Source organism: Lepidochelys kempii, chromosome 4 (genome assembly GCF_965140285.1).
Source record: "Lepidochelys kempii isolate rLepKem1 chromosome 4, rLepKem1.hap1, whole genome shotgun sequence".
Classification (NCBI taxonomy): Eukaryota; Metazoa; Chordata; order Testudines; family Cheloniidae; genus Lepidochelys; species Lepidochelys kempii.
Genome location: NC_136383.1, coordinates 140,870,029 through 140,892,063, shown reverse-complemented (window position 1 = coordinate 140,892,063; position 22,035 = coordinate 140,870,029). Strand labels below are relative to the sequence as shown.

The 22,035-nt window shown below is 63.2% G+C and overlaps 1 protein-coding gene across 4 annotated transcripts in view; it reads right to left on the bottom strand.

Annotated features, from left to right (window-relative positions):
• Window positions 1-1,337: 1,337 nt before the first annotated feature.
• Window positions 1,338-22,035, bottom strand: part of EBF4 (EBF family member 4) — a 97,806-nt gene continuing 77,108 nt past the window's right edge. The window contains exons 13-18 of one of the 4 annotated variants that reach the window (XM_073343083.2): window positions 8,549-8,614; window positions 7,184-7,361; window positions 6,589-6,774; window positions 5,848-6,051; window positions 3,918-3,988; window positions 1,338-3,191 (exon numbers count right to left, since the gene is read on the bottom strand). In XM_073343083.2, coding sequence (XP_073199184.2) covers window positions 3,096-3,191; window positions 3,918-3,988; window positions 5,848-6,051; window positions 6,589-6,774; window positions 7,184-7,361; window positions 8,549-8,614 — 801 coding nt within the window. In that variant the 3' untranslated portion in view covers window positions 1,338-3,095. Of the gene's footprint in view, window positions 3,192-3,917; window positions 3,994-5,847; window positions 6,052-6,588; window positions 6,775-7,183; window positions 7,362-8,548; window positions 8,615-22,035 lie in introns of all 4 variants that reach the window. The other 3 variants (XM_073343080.2, XM_073343082.2, XM_073343081.2) reach the window with 3 other exon arrangements.

Here is a 22,035-nt window from a genome sequence, read left to right as displayed (position 1 = left end):
GGCTAAGGCAGCTGTGCCAGGGCTGCGGGTGCCCGGCTGGGCAGCCAAGGGGCTTTCCCCCAACTGCTGCCTGCCAGCCTGAGCCAACCCCCTCATGGGCTGGATGGAGGCTGTGAAACCCCACCGGGACCGGAGACACCCTCGGCCCGTCTCCTCACCACATGGGTAGCTCCCTGCCCCCCTACAGATGCCTTCAGCCTGGGTCCTGTGGGGAGCCGGGGCCCAGTGCTGCCCTGGGGGCTGGTCTCCCCAGTGGGGCACAAGACCGGAGAGTGAGGGGGCGGGCCGCAGGCTGGGAAACGGTGCCCAGCCTGGGCATGGCCGAGTCTCCGAGGGTAGGGCTGGGACTAGACTGGCCGCAGCACTGGAGCATGGACTCGGGGGGCCCAGCCTGCATGGGCCAGGGCGGGGGAACAGCCTGGCTCGTCCCCCAAGGGGCTTTCCCTGGAGCTCGGCTCTCCCACGCTGACCCTCAGCTGCTGCCGTGGGGAGCCGGTGCGAGTGACGCAGGATGGGGCAGCCAGGTGGTGGCAGGGGGCGCTGGCCCTGGGGCGTGCGTGCCCAGGGGTGCGGGGAGTCTCCCGTGCTTGGTGTCCAGGCTCGAGATGGGATGTCTGGCTACAAAATGCCTCGGGCTCCCCGAGCTGTTCTGGGCGGGCCAGGGGGCACTGGCCAGGGTCTCTGCCCAGGGCTATGCAGGAGGGCAGCCTGGCTGGGTGACCTTTCTGGCCTTGCATCTCTGACCCTAGGACAAGTGTGGCTGCTGGGAGTCCATGGCCAGAACCCCCTCGCCCCATAGCAGCCCTCCGCCCCACAGCCACACAGGGAGCTACATGGGCGCAAATCCACCACCATCCATGGCCTTGCTCTGGATTTTCACCAGCGTAAGCAAGCGCCGGCCCAGCCCTGAGACTTTGGCGCTGACAAAGCCTGGCCAAAGCTGGGCCTTTTGGGATTCCCCGGCCCTGGCGTGGCTCGGCGCAGGGCAGAGACGACACACGGAGCACCCGGGGAAGGCAGCGTCGGGCAGTATATTCTAGGCCCCAGCGCCTAGCGGGTGGATAAGGAGGCTAATATTCGCTTTACATGTGCTTACATTTACACAGTGCATGACGGTAGGGCCAGGGCTCCTATACAGGCTTCACAGACAACGACAGACGGAGTAAAAAAGTCAACGTGGGGGAGGCACCCACCCGGCAGCCAGAGAAACACGGAGAAGCCGGGGGCCCAGCCGGCACCAGGGCCTTCCCTTTCCCTTATTGACACAATCTGGGCCCCTCCCTGCCACCTGGGGCGAAGGAGCCCCAAACCCCTCCTGCCCCCTTTCCCGGTACTACATCCCAGGGGTGGGGCTGGGGGGATTTATTACATCTCCAAGCCGGCAGCTCCGGCTCGGCATCTGGGCTCAGGGGCCGCGGCTCAGGCCTGGCTCTGCAGGGTTAAAACGGAGCCGAAAGGAAAAGGCCAACGCCGGCTTTACACACAGCGTTTCTCCCAGCGCGGCAGGGCCGTGCACTCCACCAAGGGCGTTGCCTTTTGCCGGAGCCGGCCTGAGCCTCTCACGCTTTGCTAATTCCTGCCCCGGGCCCGGGGAAGGGCAGAGGCCGGACCCCCAGCCCAGGGGGCCCAGGGACTCCAGGGGGCGTTGGAGGCGGCCCTGGGAGAGCAAACCAGCAGCTGGCCTGGGCTCCGGTTCCTCCTCGGCTCGCAGGGCTGGGCCCAGCCAGACCTGGCCAAGCTCCACACCAAACTACCCCGCCTAGGCTAATGAGGCTGCTCCGATGCCGGCTGCCGCGGTCCCAGCAAGCAGCCTGTGGGGGATCTGTGGGTGGGCAGCTCCACAGCTGGCTGGGAACATCTGGGAACATCCCGGTGCTGAGCGACCAGCCCACGAGCCGAGCTGGGAAGGGAGGCGCGAGGGGCTGGGGCCTGCGCGGCCAACCCCGGCAGCTGCGGTTCTAGGGCCGGGCTCTGACCGCTGCGGGCTCTGGGCTGTGCCGGGGCAGGTTCTGGTGCCGTGAGCCCCTCTTGCGTTGCCCTGGCGTCCCGGCTGGCTGCCCGGCTCCTGCCCCCCGCTCAGGTGACCCTTCCAGAGAGGCAGGAGGGAAACAAAGCGGGCGTGCTGGCAGCAAATCTCCCCAGGGTTTGCCCAGCGCACAGGAGACGGGGCATGCCCGGGGGGGGGTTGGAAAAGGCACGAATTGCCCTGAGCCTCTGCCCACAAACTCCAGCCTGGCCCCTGAGCTGGGGTTTGGGGTTTTGACGTTAAAATAATGAAGTTTGGTTAATGTGGGAATGGTCAGTTCCCACCCCCAGGTCTCTGGGCTTCCCCGGACTCTGGGCAGTTAGTTCGGATGCTGTGGGGCGCAGGACACGTCGCCAGCGGCCTGCGGTCGCCCCAGTGCCCCCCCCAGAGCGAGTGAGCTGGGCCAGGCTCTGGTCAGCCCGTGGCCTGGCCCATGGTGGTGCCAGCACTCCAAAGACCAGAATCCGGCCCAGTCACTAAGTCACCCTCGGCCCCCTGCCAGCCCCCTTTCCAGATGGGGCCAAAGAGGGGCAGCCGGTCGCCAAGGCTACGGAGGGAGTCGGGCGGAGCCGGGATCAGAACCCAAGAGTCCTGGCCCCAGAGCCTGTGCTCGGGCAGCTGCCCTCTCTGAGCTCCCTTCTCAAGCCCCAGGGCAGAGCCATGGGGGAGAGCTCCCCAGCAGGGGCCCTTCCCCCCACGGCAGTGCCCCACACCTAGCCTAGCGCTGCTCGGGGGGTGTTACCGGGAGCTCACCACCTGGGGCGGCCAGGAGCGGCATTCTTGTGCCAGGCTGGGGCAGCCCGGGGGAGCTCCCTGAAGGAAGGAGCGGGAGGTGCAGTCAGAGTGAGAGACCCCTGCCCCCAGCCAGCCCCCATCCCTTTGCACTATCCCGTGGAGGGACCCAGCCTGTCCGTGCCGCCAGGCCCTGTCAGGAGCTTGGCAGGAAAACTGCCCCTGGTTAGAGGGCACGGCTTCCCCTCTGGCCGCAGCCTGGCTTCCCACCGAATCACCACTGGAGCGGGGGGGCCTGTGGGCACGAGCCCCCCACAGCCCCTGGGGGGCCCCAGAGTCAATGGTGAGGTTCGGTCCCCGTGCATGGTCTGCTCCCTCCGGGGTCCTGGTCCAGTCCCGGGTCACATGGGCAGCACGATGAGACCCGACGTGCCTGCGAGAGAAGGAGAAGGCGTTGGCCAGCATCCCTGGCGTGGGGGCTACGGGGGGCGGGGCGGGGCGGGGGGAGCGCTTGCATGCCACATGCAGCCGGGGAGAGCGGGAAGCACCAGCCCCACCAGCAGGGCGTCGTGTGGGGGAGCAGAACGGAGCTGGGAGGGGCTGGTGGCAAAGCCAGGCACCTGGGAGCCTCCCCACAACAGCGTCCCGCTGCCTGCTCCCTCCCGGGGGGCTTGTAGCTCAGCGCTGCAGATGCCGGTGCATGGAGAGAGGCGGGTAGGCATGCCAGAATCCCCAGCAGCTGTCCTGAGCCTCTCGCCCCTTCAGAGCACTGGGCAGGGCCACGAACCAAGGGCTCGCTGGGGCCCGGCCCCGCTGCCCGGGGACGTCCCGCCACCTTCCCATCCCCGCGGCAGGGACGGCCACAGCCGCGGTGTGTCCAGCCCAGGTCAGGGTATGCTGCAGGGTGGGATGCCAGGCGGTGCAGACCGGTGGCCCCGGGGCAGTCACAGGCTCTCAGAGTCTCCCCAGGCCAATGCCCTAGTCACCGGGCCGGGCCCGCTCCCATCGGCGATGCAGGGAGGCCACTGGGCGAGCCTGGGTCCCACCCAGCCCGGCTTGCAACGCGAAGATTCCCGCAATGGGGAGGGGCCCCGCCCAGAGCCCTGGGGGGCGGCCCCCCTCCTCACACGGGGGCAGCAGAGCTCGTGGACAGACCTACCGTGTCTAGGAATAGGCCAGTCCTTGGAGCGACCGAGCAGGGGGGTGAAACTTGTCGGAGTCCTCGAAAGACTGGTCTGGGCAGCCGAGCAAAGCGCAGCGGGGAGGGAAGAAAAGAGGGAAAGTGTCAACACGGGCGGGAGGGGAGAACTGGAGCCAGCGTGGCCACTTTACCCCCCAGCCCACTGGCCAATCCGCGCCCGGCCCCCAGGAATTACAGGCCCCCTGCTGCCTGTGTGAGATCCCACCCGGCCACGGCGGGCCCCGCTCTGCCCAGTCTTTGCAGGGGATTCCCACTCGGCCACGGCGGGGTCCGCTCCGCCCGGTCTCTGCAGGGGATTCCCACCCGGCCACGGCGGGCCCCGCTCCGCCCGGTCTCTGCAGGGGATTCCCACCCGGCCACGGCGGGCCCCGCTCCGCCCGGTCTCTGCAGGGGATCCCCACCCGGCCACGGCAGGCCCCGCTCTGCAGGGGATTCCCACCCGGCCACGGCGGGCCCCGCTCCGCCCGGTCTCTGCAGGGGATTCCCACCCGGCCACAGCGGGGTCCGCTCCGCCCGGTCTCTGCAGGGGATCCCCACCCGGCCACGGCGGGCCCCGCTCTGCCCAGTCTTTGCAGGGGATTCCCACTCGGCCACGGCGGGGTCCGCTCTGCCCAGTCTCTGCAGGGGATTCCCACCCGGCCACGGCGGGCCCCGCTCTGCCCGGTCTCTGCAGGGGATTCCCACCCGGCCACGGTGGGCCCCGCTCCGCCCGGTCTCTGCAGGGGATTCCCACCCGGCCACGGCGGGGTCCGCTCCGCCCGGTCTCTGCAGGGGATTCCCACCTGGCCATGGTGGGCCCCGCTCCGCCCAGTCTCTGCAGGGGATCCCCACCCGGCCACGGCGGGCCCCGCTCCGCCCGGTCTCTGCAGGGGATCCCCACCCGGCCACGGCAGGCCCCGCTCTGCAGGGGATTCCCACCCGGCCACGGCGGGGTCCGCTCCGCCCGGTCTCTGCAGCGGATTCCCACCCGGCCACGGCGGGGTCCGCTCCGCCCGGTCTCTGCAGCGGATTCCCACCCGGCCACGGCGGGCCCCGCTCCGCCCGGTCTCTGCAGGGGATCCCCACCCGGCCACGGCGGGGTCCGCTCCGCCCGGTCTCTGCAGGGGATCCCCACCCGGCCACGGCGGGGTCCGCTCCGCCCGGTCTCTGCAGGGGATCCCCACCCGGCCACGGCGGGCCCCGCTCCGCCCGGTCTCTGCAGGGGATCCCCACCCGGCCACGGCGGGCCCCGCTCCGCCCGGTCTCTGCAGGGGATCCCCACCCGGCCATGGTGGGCCCTGCTCCGCCCAGTCTCTGCAGGGGATTCCCACCTGGCCATGGTGGGCCCTGCTCCGCCCAGTCTCTGCAGGGGATCCCCACCCGGCCATAGCAGAATCCGCTCTGCCCAGTCCCTGGCCAGAGGTAGGCCTCACATCTTGGTCCAGAGAAGACGCCGGGGTTTGCGAGGAGGTGTCCCAAGGCAGGAGCAGTGGGAACGCCATGTGATCCGAAGGGAACGCATGCTAGAGCAGGCTAGAGCAGGCTAGAGCGGTGCACTGTCAACCTGTGGGACTGGCTGCCGCAGGGCGGGAGAGTGGGAAATGACTTTGACGCTTCCAAAAAGAGCAGAGGCAAAAAGCATGGGAGAGAGATGGACGCGGGCCCGGCCAGGCTCCCTGCTTGGATCCTGGGCTGGGAGCAGAGTGGGAGGGAGAGGAGCTCGGCCCCGTGGCTGGCGGGGCGGCACCCGGGTGAATACCTAGCTGTGCCCGTCCAGCACTGGCAGCGCCCATCAAGGGCATTAGTATCCCAGCCCCCTGTGGGAATCCAGGCCAAGGCTGCCCAGGGATCCAGAGGGGCGCACGGCGACCCACACGGCCGCCCAGCCCCCAGGGTGCAGCCGACTCACCCTGCAGGCTGTTCCCGTTGGTGCTGGTGCAGGTGGGGGTGGGGGAGGTGGGCGGCCGCACCACGGGGGCGAAGGCGCTCTTCTGCTTGACGGCGGAGATCATGTTGACCGGGGAGAAGGAGAAGACGCCGGCGGGGGTGGAGGAGCTGGTGCCGGACGGGAGGGTGATGGAGGACGCGCCCAGCGGGGGGCTGGAGGGCATGACTGCAGCGGGCAGAGGAGACAGTCAGACAGGCTGGCAGGGGCCCGCGGAGCAGTTGGGTCTCAGGTGTGGTCTGGGGGGGCTTGGCAGGGGACTCCGGGGGGCGCCCCCTGGCCCACCCAGCACAGGTCGTATGGTGGCGGCATGCGAGGAAGACCCTGAGAGCATGTGCAGGACGGGAGCCCATGGCACACCGCAGGGGAGGGCTGAGCAGAGGGGCTGGGCGCCGGGCAGGGGGCAGGGCTGGGGGCTCTGTGATGCCGTGGGGCAGGGCTGTATTGGGCAAGGGGCCCTGGAGACATGGGACACCTCCCCCCCAGAAGGGAGCCATTCCAATGGGGTTACAGAGCAACCTGTGGGCAGCAACCTGGGGGTCCAGTGCCCATCTGCGCTCTCTGTGGGTGGAGCCGGGGGGGTAAGGGGCTCCGGTGGAGTCACCTTTGCCCAGAGAGCCCCCCGTGCAGCCCCCTACGGACGCACGACAGGAGGTGCCCCCTGCGTAGGGTGGCAGCACCCGCCCGTGCCCCTCTGCGACTCACTGGCGTAGGGGGAGTTGGCGGTGGAGCCATTGAGGAAGCTGGGGGAGCCGGGCACCCCGAGGCCGGTCATGGCCGCCCCCCCGTAGCCGTTCATGCTGGACGTGATGGTGTTGTAGCCGGTCTGCTGCGGGGTGGAGCTGGGCACGTAGCCCCGCGGCGAGACGCTGCTCGTGTTGCGGGCATAGCCTGCGGGCGACAAGGGGCAGCGTTGGCGGGATGGCTGGGGGGGGGGCTGCTCCCACCGCCCGCTGATCCCGCTACCCTGGTCGCAGGGGAGGAAGGAACGCCCCCCCGGCCAGGTGCATTATGGGAGTGGGCTCCCTGGGCAGGACACGGCGCCAGACCCCCTGGCCCATCGGAAACCACGCCCAGTCCTCTCCCTTCCCTGACCCGGGCTCACCACAGACCAGCCCCCTGCACAGAGCCCCAGCCCTGTGGGCAGCTGGCAGGGCCGGAGCCGGCCGGGGGCTCGGCAGAGTCCCTAGGGCCCTGCCCCGGCCGGGGGACACAGCGCAGGACCCACCTGCTCCCCAGGGACCAGCTGGTGGCACTGAGGGCTGGGCTGGTCTGACCAGGCTCCCGCCCCTGCACGCACCTTGCTCGGTGCCCGGGGCCGAGTCGCTGATATTGATGGCCAGCTGGCTCCCGAAGGAGTTGACGCCCATCATGCCCGCGTGGGCGTGGTTCCCGGCCAGCGAGGACAGCTGGCTGGGGGTGCGCGGGACGCTGTACAGGGCCTCGGCGATGTCTGCTGCTCGCTTCAGGATGATGTCCTGCAGAGACAGGAGCTGCCCCTTACCCCTGGGGACTCGCTCCGGCCGGGGACCAGCTCGGCAGCTGCCAGGCCGGAGCATCTACCTGGCAAGCCTGGCGCGGCCAGGGCAAGGCAGCCAGGCCAGAGGGTCCCAGCCTGAGGGGCCCACCCCCCACAGCTCATTCAGACCCTTCCTGCTGGCAGGGGGCACGGGTGAGCCCCGCTGCCAGGCCGAGAGGGGTGGGGGCGGAGGCCTCCCAAACTTGTGTCATGCAGGCCTGGGACAGGCTTGGCACCAAAGGGGCTTCACAGAGCCCGAGCCCGGGGCACAGGGAGCCGAGGGGGCTGGGCCTGACCCGCGGGGGCTCCTGGGGCTTTGGTCCGCCCAGGGGGCAGGCAGCAGAGGCTGCGCTGGTGGCTCCCGGGGGCGGGGGCCGGGGAAGTGGCAGCCCCTGGACGCGGGCGGAGGCAGCTCCGGGCGCTCCTTACTCAACGGCCCTGGAATTCCTGATGCGAAGCAGATGTGGGGCTGGGCCCAGCCAGCTCCACCGCCCCTGCCTTCCCCAACGGGGCCGGGGTGGGGGGGGCGGGAACAGAGGTGGCAGGGGGATGGGGGTCACACAGTGGAGGGGGATGGACGGGGCAGTGAGGGGGTGGGGGTGGGAGGACATGGATGGGGTGGGGGGGCAGGGAGGGTGCAGGGAGTGGAGGGGATGGACGAGGCAGTGAAGGGGTGGGGGTGGGGCTGTGCATGGGGTGTTATCTGACCCAATCTCTGTCCCACGGTGTCAGACCGTGCCCACCCCCGGTCCTGGGCTCGGGGAGGCGGGCACTGACGCCAGATGGCCCCTCGGGTCCCAGCTCGTGGTCACAGAGCCAGTCACAGAGTGAGGGCCACGGGGGGCTGGGACAGGTCCCGCTGGGCAGGAGACTGCCACTGCTCACAGTCTCCCCAGGCCCCAGGCTCTGGCTGGGAGGTGGCAGGACCAGACCAGGACCAGATCTGTCCCGACTCCTGCCTGGGTGCCAGAGTGGGGCTGTCGCGCCATCAGAGACTTTGGTCACCAAGCCACGTCAGGCAGCTCCGGCTGGGCCAATGCCCAGGAAGGGGGGTCAGACGCCCTGGTGACGGGCAGGCAGACGGGGCATTCTCCCACCCCCCTCGTCCCAGCCAGAGTCTTCAGCTGGGTGCCAGTTCTGTGGTACCTGGTTATTGTGCGGCATCCCGTACAGGGCCTCCACCAGGTCTGCTGCCCTCTTCAGCAAGACTTCCTGGGGGGACAGAGGGGGCTCAGAGGTGGCCGGCGGGGGCTCCGCCTGGCGTCTCCAGGCTGGTAACACTCAGCAGAAGGAGAGTTCTCCTGTCGCCTCTCAATGGTGCTGCACGCCCCAGCACGCCCGGCGCGCTAATCCCTGGCTTCTCCACAGCGCCACCCCCAAAGCCAGATGCTCGGCAGGCCCCTCGCCCGCCCAGTCCCACCTCTGCGGGGCTGCACGGTGCCCATCACCATTGGGACGGGGTGGCCCGGCCATGCCCTGCCTCTGCCCAAATCCACGTGCGTGCCCATTCCCACCTCCACAGCGCCACTTGCCTCTGGGCATCACCCCAATGTGATAGATAGCTTATCTATTACCAGCAGGAGAGTGAGTTTGTGTGTGGGGGGGGGGGGGTGAGAAAACCTGGATTTGTGCTGGAAATGGCCCACCTTGATTACCATGCACATTGTAGGGAGAGTGGTCACTTTGGATGGGCTATTACCAGCAGGAGAGTGAGTTTGTGTGTGTGGTTTTTGGAGGGGGGTGAGGGGGTGAGAGAACCTGGATTTGTGCTGGAAATGGCCCACCTGTTGATCACTTTAGATAAGCTATTACCAGCAGGACAGTGGGGTGGGAGGAGGTATTGGTTCATGATTTCTGTGTGTATATAAAGTCTGCTGCAGTTTCCACGGTATGCATCCGATGCAGTGAGCCGTAGCTCACGAAAGCTCATGCTCAGATAAATGGGTTAGTCTCTACGGTGCCCAAGTCCTCCTTTGCTTTTTGGTGTTCTAGGGACTGTTTTGAGCTGCCCCCCCACGGATCCCATCGATATCCCACATAGTCCCGTGGGAGGTGCTAATTCCCACCATACTGTGAGCTCCTGTGACCGTGTAACTCACCAGACGGGGGAGGGCCAGGAGGGTGGGAAGTGCTGGTCTCCAGCAGAAGGTGTTATGTCCTGCCCGACACGAGTCGGGCAAGTGGATTCCTCCTGCCAGCTGCGTTCGCCGCTCAGAGCACGTGGGGAGAGGGGGATAAAACCCCTAAGGAGAAGGAACTGTGTCTTGACGCGGCTTGGACTCTGGGGGGCAAGGTTTCCAGGCATAAGCAAGAGAGCCCCAGTGCTTAGCCTGGGTTAGCCCTAAAGGTCATACAGAGCTCTCTTATGATCGAAGCTTCTCTTACCTTTTGAAACTTAAGACTGTAACTCATTTGTGTATCTATGTTTACCTGCTTTAGCCTTGTAAATAAGTCTCGCTTCCTGTTCCTATTAATACACCTGTAGACAGTTTATTACAAGATGGGCTACAGGGGTTCTCTGTGGTGTGCAATCGACCGGGGGTCAGTGACTGGTCCTTGGGCACTGGCAGTAACCCGTATGTTACTGAGATTCTTTGGGACCATCTGTCACACAGGCAGGCTCAGCTGGGTGGCGAGACAGACCGCTGCGCCCAAGGGGACGTCTGTGACTCCGTGCTCAGGCAGTTATGGGGCCTGAGGAGTTTGCACTCGGTAATTGATTGGTGAAATCTGAGCACAGATCTCCCAGCCAATGTGAGGCTTGTGCCCTGGTTCCTGGCAGCCTGCCCTGAGATTGGGGCTCGTGCTCCTGAGTCCCGGCAGGGCAGCCTGATGCGACCCCCAACATCCAGGTGTCACCGACGCTCCTGACTGCACCTCAGGGTTCTCCTATTCTATGCCGTCTTTCCCCTCCTTACAGGCTATTTCCATGCCCCACTCCTGCCGCAATTTGTCCTGAATAGATACTCTCAGTCCTGTCCCACCAAAGGCAGCATCCTTAAACTTGGTCAAGCTGGTTTCCCCGCTCAGGCAATCTCCTTCGCATAGCCATTGTTCAGACAGAGCCCAGTCCTTCGGGTTAATGACTCGTCCTTGTCCCTGCTCTGGTAGCTGCCAGCTCTAGCAATGGGGATTCCACATCCACCGTGGTAGAGCAATTTCTTAATAACAAGGTCCTAGAATCATAGAACTGGAAGGGACCTCGAGAGGTCTCCTAGTCCAGTCCCCTGCCAGTCATGGCAGGACTAAGTATTATCTAGCCCATCCCTGACAGGTGTGTGTCTAACCTGCTCCTAAACATCTCCAGTGATGGGGATTCCACAGCCTCCCTGGGCAATTTATTCCCGTGCTTCACCACCCTGACAGTTAGGAAGTTTTTCCTAATGTCCAGCCTAAACCTCCCTGGCTGCAATTTAAGTCCATTGCGTCTTGTCCCATCCTCAGAGGTTAACGAGAACAATTTTTCTCCCTCCTTGTAACATTTTATCACAGTCTCTCAAAAGCTCAAAGGCAGACAGGAACTCTTCTCTGCAGTCAGGCAGACTTTCTCCCACTCCATGGTGCTGGGAGGGGGTGTGTGGGGGGACGGACTAGAAACTCCTTTCGCTGCCCCAGTCCTTTGGGATGCACTGCTGGACCTCCCACCTGCCTCTGGTGGGGTCTGCCAGTGTCTGGGCTGCTTCAGTCTTCCTGACCCACAGTTCCCCCATCAGTCTCTCGTGCTCATGTTCTCCCTGGGCTCTCAGGGGTTGCAGTCAGGCCAGTTCCCCTGCGGTGGGCTCCTCTGTGGCATCTGGGGCTGGAGGGTCCTGGGGCTTCACCACTACTTCTTCCCCGGGCATCCAAGCTCTCAGCGCCTGATCTGGGGTTTTCCTGTTATGGGATATTCCCCTCTGCAAACGGATCTGTTCCAGGTCTTTCCCCTCATGGGTCACTCGTGTCTATTCTGTGACCTGGGCAATTTTCAATATCAAGTTTACACTTCTAACAGTGCTGGGGTCCTGATCGGTAAACATCACTCATCTGGGGGACGTGACGCCTGCCACGGCTACGCGGGGGTCAGGCTGCCCTGCAGGGCTCCAGAGAGTGAGAACCAACCTCAGGGCAGGCTGTCAGGAGCCAGGGCACAGAGCCCAAATGGGCTGTGAGTTCTGTACTTCCATTTCACCAACCAATCATCAAGTGCAAACTCCTCACACACCATAACAGCCTCAACATGGAGTCACAGACAGTCCCCTTGGGTGCTCTGATCTCTCTTGCCCCCCTTGTGAGCCTGCCTTAGTGACAGCTGGTCCCTTACACCAAGAATCACAGCAATATTCAGCTTACTTCCCATCCCAAAGGACCAGTCACTTACCCCAGGTCAGTTGCACCTTAGATCTCACACCAGAGACACAATAAACTATCTAACGATTAACTACAAAAAGGAAATGAGAATTATTTACAAGTTTAAAGCCGTAAACATACACACACACACGAGTTCCAATCTTAAGCTTCGAAAGGTAACCCAACCTTCTATAATAAACAAGCTCTTTATGTCCTTTAGGGTTAACCTAGGCTAAGCACTGGGGATCTTTTGCTTATGCCAAGAAACCTCACCCTCCAGGGTTTTTATTCCTTTCCCACCACGTGCTCTGAGCTGCAAACTCAGCTGATGGGAGGAATCCACTTGCATGACTCGTCTTCACGGAGGGAGGGCAGAACAGCCAATGTCTTTTGTCCTCTTTAATGTCCCACAATAGTCCGTCTGGTGTTGCTGGGCCTTCCCTGTGGGCCAGGACGTAACACCTTCTGTTGGAGACCAGCACTTCACACCAGTTACTGTCTCTCTCCTGTCTGGTGAGTTACAGTGTCAGAGAGGCTCCCAATACAACTGCTTAAATAGCACCTTACAGTACGGGACACAGATGCAGTAAGTGAGATTAATGCTGGCAGCAACCCACAAGAGTTCAGTAAAGTCTAAACACCAAAAACATTCTTATAACCCTAATCCTATTTTACCAGCACTAACGGGGGGGGGGGGGGCAGATCCCAGATACATATTTGTCAGTGTTCAGTTCAGCCATAGAGACCTTGGCATGAGCTGGCAGCAGGTCTGCCAGTGTCGCCCCCACTCTATGCACCTCCTGGACCCGCAGCACAGTGCTCAGAGCATTAGTGTATCCCCCCCAAACGGGCCCATCAACAACCTCACCCCAAAACCCTACACTAGCTACTTGTTCCCCAACTCCTTCTGGCGTGGGGAGCTCTCCATGGATCCAAGACGTTCTGTTTGCCCCGGGTGTCGGCTTGTGGCTAGGGGTCAGGGATGGGGGTGTGGACTGGCCGTGGAGTGGGGGCTTGTGGCTCCTGGAGGGGACTCTCGCTCCCTGAGGCTGCATTCACCTGGCGGAGTTGAAGAATGGGCTGTTCCCCCAGGGAGGGGGGGATCCGAGTTACAGCTGGGGCCCCCTGCCCCTTGTTCCCTGCCCGTGCCCCAGCCCACTAGGGAGAATGCGCAGGGGCGAGGGGTGCGGGGCTGTTAGAGCCCCCGCGAGCCGTTGGCATACACTGGATTGCAGCTGGCCCTGTCAGTGCACTGGCTGGGTCCTGTCTCCTGGGCTCTGCTCCTCATCTCGCCCTTGGGGGTGGGCGTGGGGCTGAGGTACTGGCCATGCCCAGGAGGCCTGTGTAAGGGGAGGAGTCCCAGGACGGGGGGGCCCAAGGAGGAGCTCGGGTTGGAGCAATACACACCCCAAGAAGGAGGAGAATCAGCTGGCCCCACTGCAGGATTCCCAGGGAACCTGGCAACCACCAGCCAGAGTCATGGGGCTCCCGGTCCCAGGGGGACCGTTGGGGCATGGCCAGGCGCCCGGCTGCCCATAGACTGGGAGAGCCCTGTGACAGTTCCCTGCTTGGGCAGCGTGAGAGCAAGCGGGCACAGAGGCGCTCCACACCCTGCAGGGGCCTAGCCAGGCGGGTCAGAGGCAGGGCCATGCCCAGGGTGCCCCCTGCAAGGCGGTGTGGGGGGAGAGCACGACAAACCACGGGTGAGCAGGCTTCCCCTGCTACCTCCAGAGGCACTGGGGCAGAGCCAGCCAGGGGAGAGCGCCCCCTACAGAGCCCCTCCCCGCTCCCGGCAGCACAGCACCCCCTAGCAGCATGCTGGGGACTGGGGAGAGCGCCCCCCACAGAGCCCCTCCCCGCTCCCAGCAGCACAGCGCCCCCTAGCAGCATGCTGGGGACTGGGGAGAGCGCCCCCCACAGAGCCCCTCCCCGCTCCCAGCAGCACAGCGCCCCCTAGCAGCATGCTGGGGACTGGGGAGAGCGCCCCCTACAGAGCCCCTCCCTGCTCCCGGCTGCACAGCGCCCCCTAGCACCTTGCTGGGGACTGGGGAGAGCGCCCCCTACAGAGCCCCTCCCTGCTCCCGGCAGCACAGCGCCCCCTAGCACCTTGCTGGGGACTGGGGAGAGCGCCCCCCACAGAGCCCCTCCCCGCTCCCGGCAGCACAGCGCCCCCTAGCAGCATGCTGGGGACTGGGGAGAGCGCCCCCCACAGAGCCCCTCCCCGCTCCCGGCAGCACAGCGCCCCCTAGCACCTTGCTGGGGACTGGGGAGAGCGCCCCCTACAGAGCCCCTCCCCGCTCCCGGCAGCACAGCGCCCCCTAGCAGCATGCTGGGGACTGGGGAGAGCGCCCCCTACAGAGCCCCTCCCTGCTCCCGGCAGCACAGCGCCCCCTAGCACCTTGCTGGGGACTGGGGAGAGCGCCCCCTACAGAGCCCCTCCCCGCTCCCGGCAGCACAGCGCCCCCTAGCAGCATGCTGGGGACTGGGGAGAGCGCCCCGCACAGAGCCCCTCCCCGCTCCCGGCAGCACAGCGCCCCCTAGTGCTGTACTGGGGCATCGGGGCCAGCCCTGGTTGATTCGCCATGGCTGGCCTCAGGACCCCTTGCCCACCTTTGGCCGAGCTCAGGTTTCCACAGAGGACGCTGGCAGAACCCCAAAGCGCCTGCAGACACTGAAGTGACGAAATGCCGGCCAAGGGCCCCGCTCCCGGCACCGGCGCGGATGCACGAACGGCTCCTTCCACCGGGCTGCGCACCCTGTCATCAGCCGGCCATCCCGGGCCTCCCCACGCCAATCACAGGGCCGAACGGTGACTGCCCGCGGCGCGGCTTTCCCCAACGCCCCTGCCACGCTCCCTGGGGCTGATCCGGCGGGAGACCCTGGCTGGCTCCAGGGGCTGGGATCAGGCCCTCGGACTGCCAGCTCCTCGGGCAGGGACCAGCGCTTCGTGTCTGGGCCGTGCCTGGCGCAGGGGGGCCTGTGGCCCAGGGATCCATAGATTCATAAATCCCAGGGCCGGAAGGGACCACTGTGCTCACCTCGTCTGACCCCTGGAGAACAGGCCAGAGACCCGCCCCACAGCAATTCCTTTGGCCCTAGGCCTTACCCTGCCAGGGTGTTGAAAGCTCCCAGGAAATACGGCCCAAGAGGGAGCGATCCCGCTTGCCTGGCTACACCCCCGAGTCACACTGGTTTACTTTAAATCAGGTTCCAAGCAGTTCAGTGAGAGCGCTGCGGAGCCAGTGTGGACACGCCGACCGCCGTCGATTCCTCCCCCGTGCCAGGGAAATGGGTCCAGGCCACGCTCCCTCTGGAGTCCGGGCGTCCACATGGCAAGGGGGCCACTGCACCACTTCCAGCCCAGCCCTGCAGCCCTGTCTGCGCTGAGCCGTAACCCGGCGGGCGGGCGGGCGGGCGGGCGGGCGGGGCTGGAAGTGCAGCAGCCGGTCCTGAGGAGCGCCAGGCGCGGCCACTCCTATTCGATCCCCGGGGACAAGCCCCGTGTCCGGTGCAGCGCAGAGCCGTGGGCCTTGGGCCCAGAGCGGGCAGCCGGACGCACCCGGGCTCCCCAGTCCCGGGGCCGCAAGGGGGCTGCCGGGAGGGGTGACGCGAGGGACGGGCAGGGCGGGGCGCTCTCTGGAGAGGGCGCATCCGGCGAGATTTTATCCCCAGGGGTCAACCATAAAGCCACAGCTGGAGGTACGGGGGCCCCTTTCTCCTCTCTCCAGTCCCGGCCCCCCCGGCCCGCCCCAGCCTCCCGTCACCCCGGCCCCACAGGCCTCTGCCCACACGGACACCGGACAGCAACCGGACGCTGGGGGGCAGGCAGGGCCGTGCTGTAACGGGGGTCTGCCAATAGAGGGTGCACGGGTGCACCCTTCCCTGGATACACCCCCCGCCCCAGTACACAACACACACACACACGGGTACACAACACATGTGCCCCCGATACACAACACAACACACTCACCCCGATGCACAACACACCCACTCACATCCTGATACACAACACACATGCCCTGATACACAACACACTCACCCCGATGCACAACACACCCACTCACATCCTGATACACAACACATGTGCCCTGATACACAACACAACACACTCACCCCGATGCACAACACACCCACTCACATCCTGATACACAACACACATGCCCTGATACACAACACAACACACTCACCCTGATGCACAACACACCCACTCACATCCCCTATACACAACACATGTGCCCTGATACACAACACAACACACTCACCCCGATGCACAACACACCCACTCACATCCTGATACACAACACACATGCCCTGATACACAACACAACACACTCACCCTGATGCACAACACACCCACTCACATCCTGATACACAACACACATGCCCTGATACACAACACAACACACTCACCCCGATACACAACACACCCACTCACATCCCCTATACACAACACATGTGCCCTGATACACAACACAACACACTCACCCCGATGCACAACACACCCACTCACATCCCCTATACACAACACATGTGCCCCCGATACACAACACAACACACTCACCCCGATACACAACACACCCACTCACATCCTGATACACAATACACATGCCCTGATACACAACACACTCACCCCGATGCACAACACAACACACTCACCCCAATGCACAATACACATGCCCTGATACACAACACAACACACTCACCCCAATACACAACACACTCACATCCTGATACACAACTCACCCGCCCCATACACACATACATCCCGATATACAACACCCCCCCAATACGCAGCACCCCCGATACACCCCCCCACCTCGATACACAACACACTCACCCCAATATGCAGCACCCCGATACACACACCCCCACACCCCCAATACGCAACACCCACTGAGATACAACACCAGACACACCGATACACAACACACCCACCCCAATACACACACACATCCCCAATATGTAACACACATTCATCCACAGATACACAACACCCCTCCCCAATAGGCAGCACCCCCAATACACAACACACACATCCCCGATATACAACACACACAGCACCCCAGCCCAGGCCCCTCCATGGGAAGCTGGTCTGTGGGGCGACGGGCACAGAGAAGGAGTCTGCCAGGCCTCGGCCCCCCGCCCGGTTCCCAGCTGTTTGCCCAGGGCCCCCTGGCGGGCGGCAACGGCGTGTGTGGGGGCGAGGTGGGCAGCGCCCCGTCCGTCCAGCCCCCCTCCCCCAGCCACTGAGATCCGCGGTATTGACTTGCTGTCAAGCTAAGCACGGACAATCGCGGCCACGCGCTCGCTGGCCGTCTGTAATCCCTGTCCGATCAATGCCGCCATGGAGAAGCCCGGCTGCGGCCCGCACCCGCTGACCGCTCGCTCAGGCTGATCGCCAGCGTGGGTGGTACTGACCCTGGGATTGCTGGGGCGCGGGCAGGTGGCGGGGGGGCAGCGACTGCCCTTCTCCAGGCACCCCTGGCCCCCGGCCTGGGCCGGCTATGCCGAGCCAGCCAGCTGGTTACGGCTGGGGCTGAATGCAGCCAATACCCCCGCGCCCACCACGTGTCTCAGCTATGGGCACGGGCTGGGGGCACAAAGCCTCCCAGCCATGGGGGGGGCAGGGGGGCCCCTCATCTGGGCCGCAGCACGGACACAGTGCCCTTCCCCTCCCGGGAACCCGATCAGCAGCCCCAGCCAGTGCTGAGCTGGGAACCAGGGTGGGGTGGGTGGCCCCGTGTGACGAAGTGGGCCTGTTCTTAATGTTTCCTCCGAATATTGTGGGGGTGCCTCAGTTTCCCCTATGCAGTTCTTAAGTATCTAGGGGGTGGGGTAAGGGTGTATGATCATTGCAGAGCCCTAGAGGGCAGGTGTGTGCAGGGGTCTGGACACAGAGAATGGCCGACACCCTGTTTCCTGGCAACTGATGGCCTGGGCCCTTCCCCCCCTGCAAGGTGAAAGCTGAAGGGTTGGAGAACAAAGGAATCAGGTGACCACCTGGCCCAGGAAAGGAACAAAGCCCAGAGGAGGAGGGGCTGGAGGGAGTTTCAGTTTTGGGGCTGGCTGGGACATGGAGTGAAGGGCAGACGTGGTTGTCTGGCTCACTGGCCCCAAAATGGACCCAGCTGAGGGGTCCCGTTCTCTGCACCTGCAAGCTCTGTTTTAGACCATGTTCCTGTCGTCTAACAAACCTTCTGTTTTACTGGCTGGCTGAGAGTCCCGTCTGACTGTGAAGTTGGGGTGCCGGACCCTCTGGCTTCCTCAGGAGCCCCGCCTGAGCGGACTGGCTGGGGGAAGCGCACGGAGGGGCAGAGGATGCTGAATGCTCCGAGGTCAGGCCCAGGAAGGTGGAAGCTGTGTGAGCTGTGTGTCCTGCAGACAGGCTGCTCACAGAAAGGCGACTGCCCCAGAGTCCTGACTGGCTTCATGGGGAGCAGTTCCAGAGCATCGCCCAGGGACTCCGTGACAACTGGTGGCAGCGGTGGGATGTACTGCACCCCGTGGATGGCGCTTCCTGCAGTAAGTGACTGGGGAGCAGTAACACGAAGGGGGACCGCCGAGGACCAGGCCTGCTGAAGGCTCAGAGAGGAGCGGTTTCGGGGGGCGGTTAACCCCTGGGAGTGTGTGACCAGCGAGAAGGACTGTGCAGTAATGGGGTCCCCCTGGGGACTGCAGTGAGCAGTCTCAGGGGCGGAGGAGCCTGCAGCTTGGCGCGGGGAGAGAGAAGGACTTTTGCAGTAACAGGGTTCCCCTGGGGATTGCAGCGACCAGTCCAAGGGGCGGAGGAGTCTGCAGCTCGACCCTGGCAAAGAGGTGGTGACCTCGAGAAGGGCTGGCACACTAGGGGTTCTCCCTGGAAACCGTGGGGAGCTGAGAACACACGGGCCTCTGAGTCCACAACAACTTGGGAAGAGCGGAGTGACGGCCTGTCCCAGTCTCCTTAAGAAGGACATTGTAACCCTGTGCAGAAAGAGAGGGTTGAGCGTTGGAAAGTTCACCAAAGCAGAGTTAACCGTGCAGCTGGAGGAGGATGACCGCTCTAAGGAACAGATTCCTGACCCCAAATGGGGCTATAGCAGGATCTGGGAGCAGCTGGAGTGGGAGCCAGGCATCGCCAAGACTCCTGTCCCCGACCAGACGAGGGTCTTCACGATCGGGTTCCCCATCGGGGGATCGAGACGGACGGGATTGGAGCTGAGTCCGAGAGAGCAAGAGGACTGTGAGAGACAGCGAGAGCCCGAGAAAGAGCTGCAGAAGCAGCAGCAGCATGAACTGGCGGTGGGGGAGCGGAGAGGCCTAGGGGACCCCCCAGGGGTGAGTGGGGATAGATCCCGGGGGGCCAGTTCCGCAGGGAACCTCGAGACTAAATTGCTGCCCCTAGTTAAGGGGGGCGGGGTGGATGCCCACCTCACTGCCTTTGAGCAGGCTGGCGATTTGAACCAAGGGGACCCTGCGGAAAAGCCCCGGTGTCTAGCTCCCTTGCTGGGTCCCAAGGCCACAGACTCCATCAGCCAGATGGGTGGGGAGGTGGACAGGCTCCCACTCCTGACACCAACCTATATGTCTGTGTAGAGTTTCCTGGGGCCAGGCCCCTCGGACCCCCAGTGGGAGCGGAAGGTGATGGTCAATGGGGAGACATTCCTGGGGTGGCGAGATCCTGGGACAGAGAGAACTGGTGTCAGACCCTGGGTGGTGCAGCCTCAGATGCTGAGGGGCGCTGTGAGCTGGGTGAGGGTCCCAGGGACGAAGCCCCTCGCCTTCCCTATGGCCCAGATCCCTGTGCAGACCCAGGAGGAGTGGGGCTGGCTGGTCGTTGGGGTGCCCCAGGACACCAGCTGCGAGACCCTGTTGTGGGGTGACTGTGTCTCTTTGGGACAGGATCCAGGCCCTGTTCCTGTAACTGCCAAGGGCTTGAATTTGAATCCAGGGAACCAATCGGCGGAGAGGGAAATGGTCAGTGAAAATGCAGATGACCTGGCTGGCAGCAGGGAGGAGCCCTTAGGCTCAGGCTACCTGCCTGCCTGTAACCAGACCCCTGGGGCTGGGTGGGACAGAGAGATGCTCCCTGCCCCCTTGCACACAAGAGTGGGGACTCTCGCTGGCTCTGATGCATTGAGGAAAGCAGTGGCCTGCCCCCACTGGGACAGCAAGGGCAGTGCTGAGCTGAGACCCCAGCTGAGTGGGGGGAGACACAGGCAGGGCAGGGGATCTGTGGGGAGTGGCAAGGTGCTTGGTAAGGAAAGTTTGGATGAGCCTAGGCAGCCTTGTGATCTGATGGCTGTGTCCAGTCAGCAGGGTGCAAAGGCGAGGAGAGTGGAAGATGAGAGTCCCGGGACCTTACCTGTTAGCTCGGTGGAGAATTGGGACAGTGAAGGAAATGGGTCTCTGTCTGTCAGGGGTATTGACTTGCCTATGGAGGGAGCTACCCTGGTCTCCAAGCAGTTGTCTGTGACCAGCCTTGTGTGCTGGGACCAGGGGAATGAGATCCCAAGCTGTGAGTCTGGTAAAGGAGAAAGTGGGTCCGGCTCTTCTTGGTCTGTGGAGCAGACAGAAGGGGCCTTTCAGCCTGTGATGGTTGAGGGTCGTGCAGTTGTCTCAGAGCTGGTTCTGGACTCAGCTAAAGCCCAGGAAGGGAAGGGTCCTAAGTTTCTGTCTGCTCGGGAGAATGGCCCTGTAACTAGGTCGCATCCAGTTAGGGTCTATGTAAAATCCCAGAGACCAGACAATTCTGGTGCTTGTATTTTGCCTGTTGCTAGTGTGTTGTTGGAAAGGGTGGAGCAACTCTGTCTAATCAGGGTGAGATCCTAGCCAGGGCACAAGGAGAGCATGAAGGTGTGTGATTGTGTTACCTACTGAGGGTGTGGAAACCTGTAGCAAGGAGGAAAAGATTCCTGAACTTGTGTGTGGCAAAGGGAAGGAGAATGCTTCTAACCTTTTATCTAGGAAGTCTGTAAGTTTGCCTGAAAGGGGATTGTGTAGGAATCCGCCTGATGGGCCAGAGGTGATTCTGGATGTAAGGGAGACCCAGAAAGAGTCTGTTGTTGCTCAGGAAAGTGTTCCCCTAGAGCAAGCCCTAGGTAAAGAGGGTAAGAGCAGAATTTCTGGGAGGGGTGAATTGTTGCATAGAAAAGCCCTTGGGAAAGGAATCCTCATGGAGTCTTTGCAAGCAGTTTACTGCAACTGAAGGGTGTGAAAGTGATTTAATCAAGAAAGTTTCAGTTCCTAACAGCCAGAAATTTTCTGTTGTGAATGGATCCACTGACTTTCCTGTTGAAAGATCCAGTGTGGATAGCTTTGAGAAGGTCTCAGATGGAGTGAAAGCTGTTAAGAAAGGTACACCGTCCTATAACCAAGTGGCTGTGTTTGGCCAGCTTGTTGGGGAGCCAAGGTTGTGGAGAAAGGGATGTCTCCATGCTAGTTCTGTAAGTGAACAGTATGTGGCCCAGGTCAAGATGGGGGCCCTTAACCAAGAGAGCCCGAATTGCAGCCCTCCAGACTGGAGCTCTTGGAGAAAACCCAATCCCAGTTTGACCCCCTGGGGTTTTGGGGTGGCCAAAGGGCATGGGCTGCAGAAACCTTCCCACATGCAGCCTGCTAGTGCTATCGACCACCCCCGACCTAAGGGAGGGCGTGAAACTGGAAGGACCTGGTGTAACTCCTACCAAGGAATGGGAGAGATGCTGGGGCATCCATGGGAACATTGGTGGCTTCGAACTTCCCCAGGTCACCGGGTAAAGTGACCCCGCTCAGTTCGATCTCGAAGGGGGGAGAGATGTGACGAAGTGGGCCTGTTCTTAATGTTTCCTCCGAATATTGTGGGGGTGCCTCAGTTTCCCCTATGCAGTTCTTAAGTATCTAGGGGGTGGGGTAAGGGTGTATGATCATTGCAGAGCCCTAGAGGGCAGGTGTGTGCAGGGGTCTGGACACAGAGAATGGCCGACACCCTGTTTCCTGGCAACTGATGGCCTGGGCCCTTCCCCCCCTGCAAGGTGAAAGCTGAAGGGTTGGAGAACAAAGGAATCAGGTGACCACCTGGCCCAGGAAAGGAACAAAGCCCAGAGCAGGAGGGGCTGGAGGGAGTTTCAGTTTTGGGGCTGGCTGGGACATGGAGTGAAGGGCAGACGTGGTTGTCTGGCTCACTGGCCCCAAAATGGACCCAGCTGAGGGGTCCCGTTCTCTGCACCTGCAAGCTCTGTTTTAGACCATGTTCCTGTCGTCTAACAAACCTTCTGTTTTACTGGCTGGCTGAGAGTCCCGTCTGACTGTGAAGTTGGGGTGCCGGACCCTCTGGCTTCCTCAGGAGC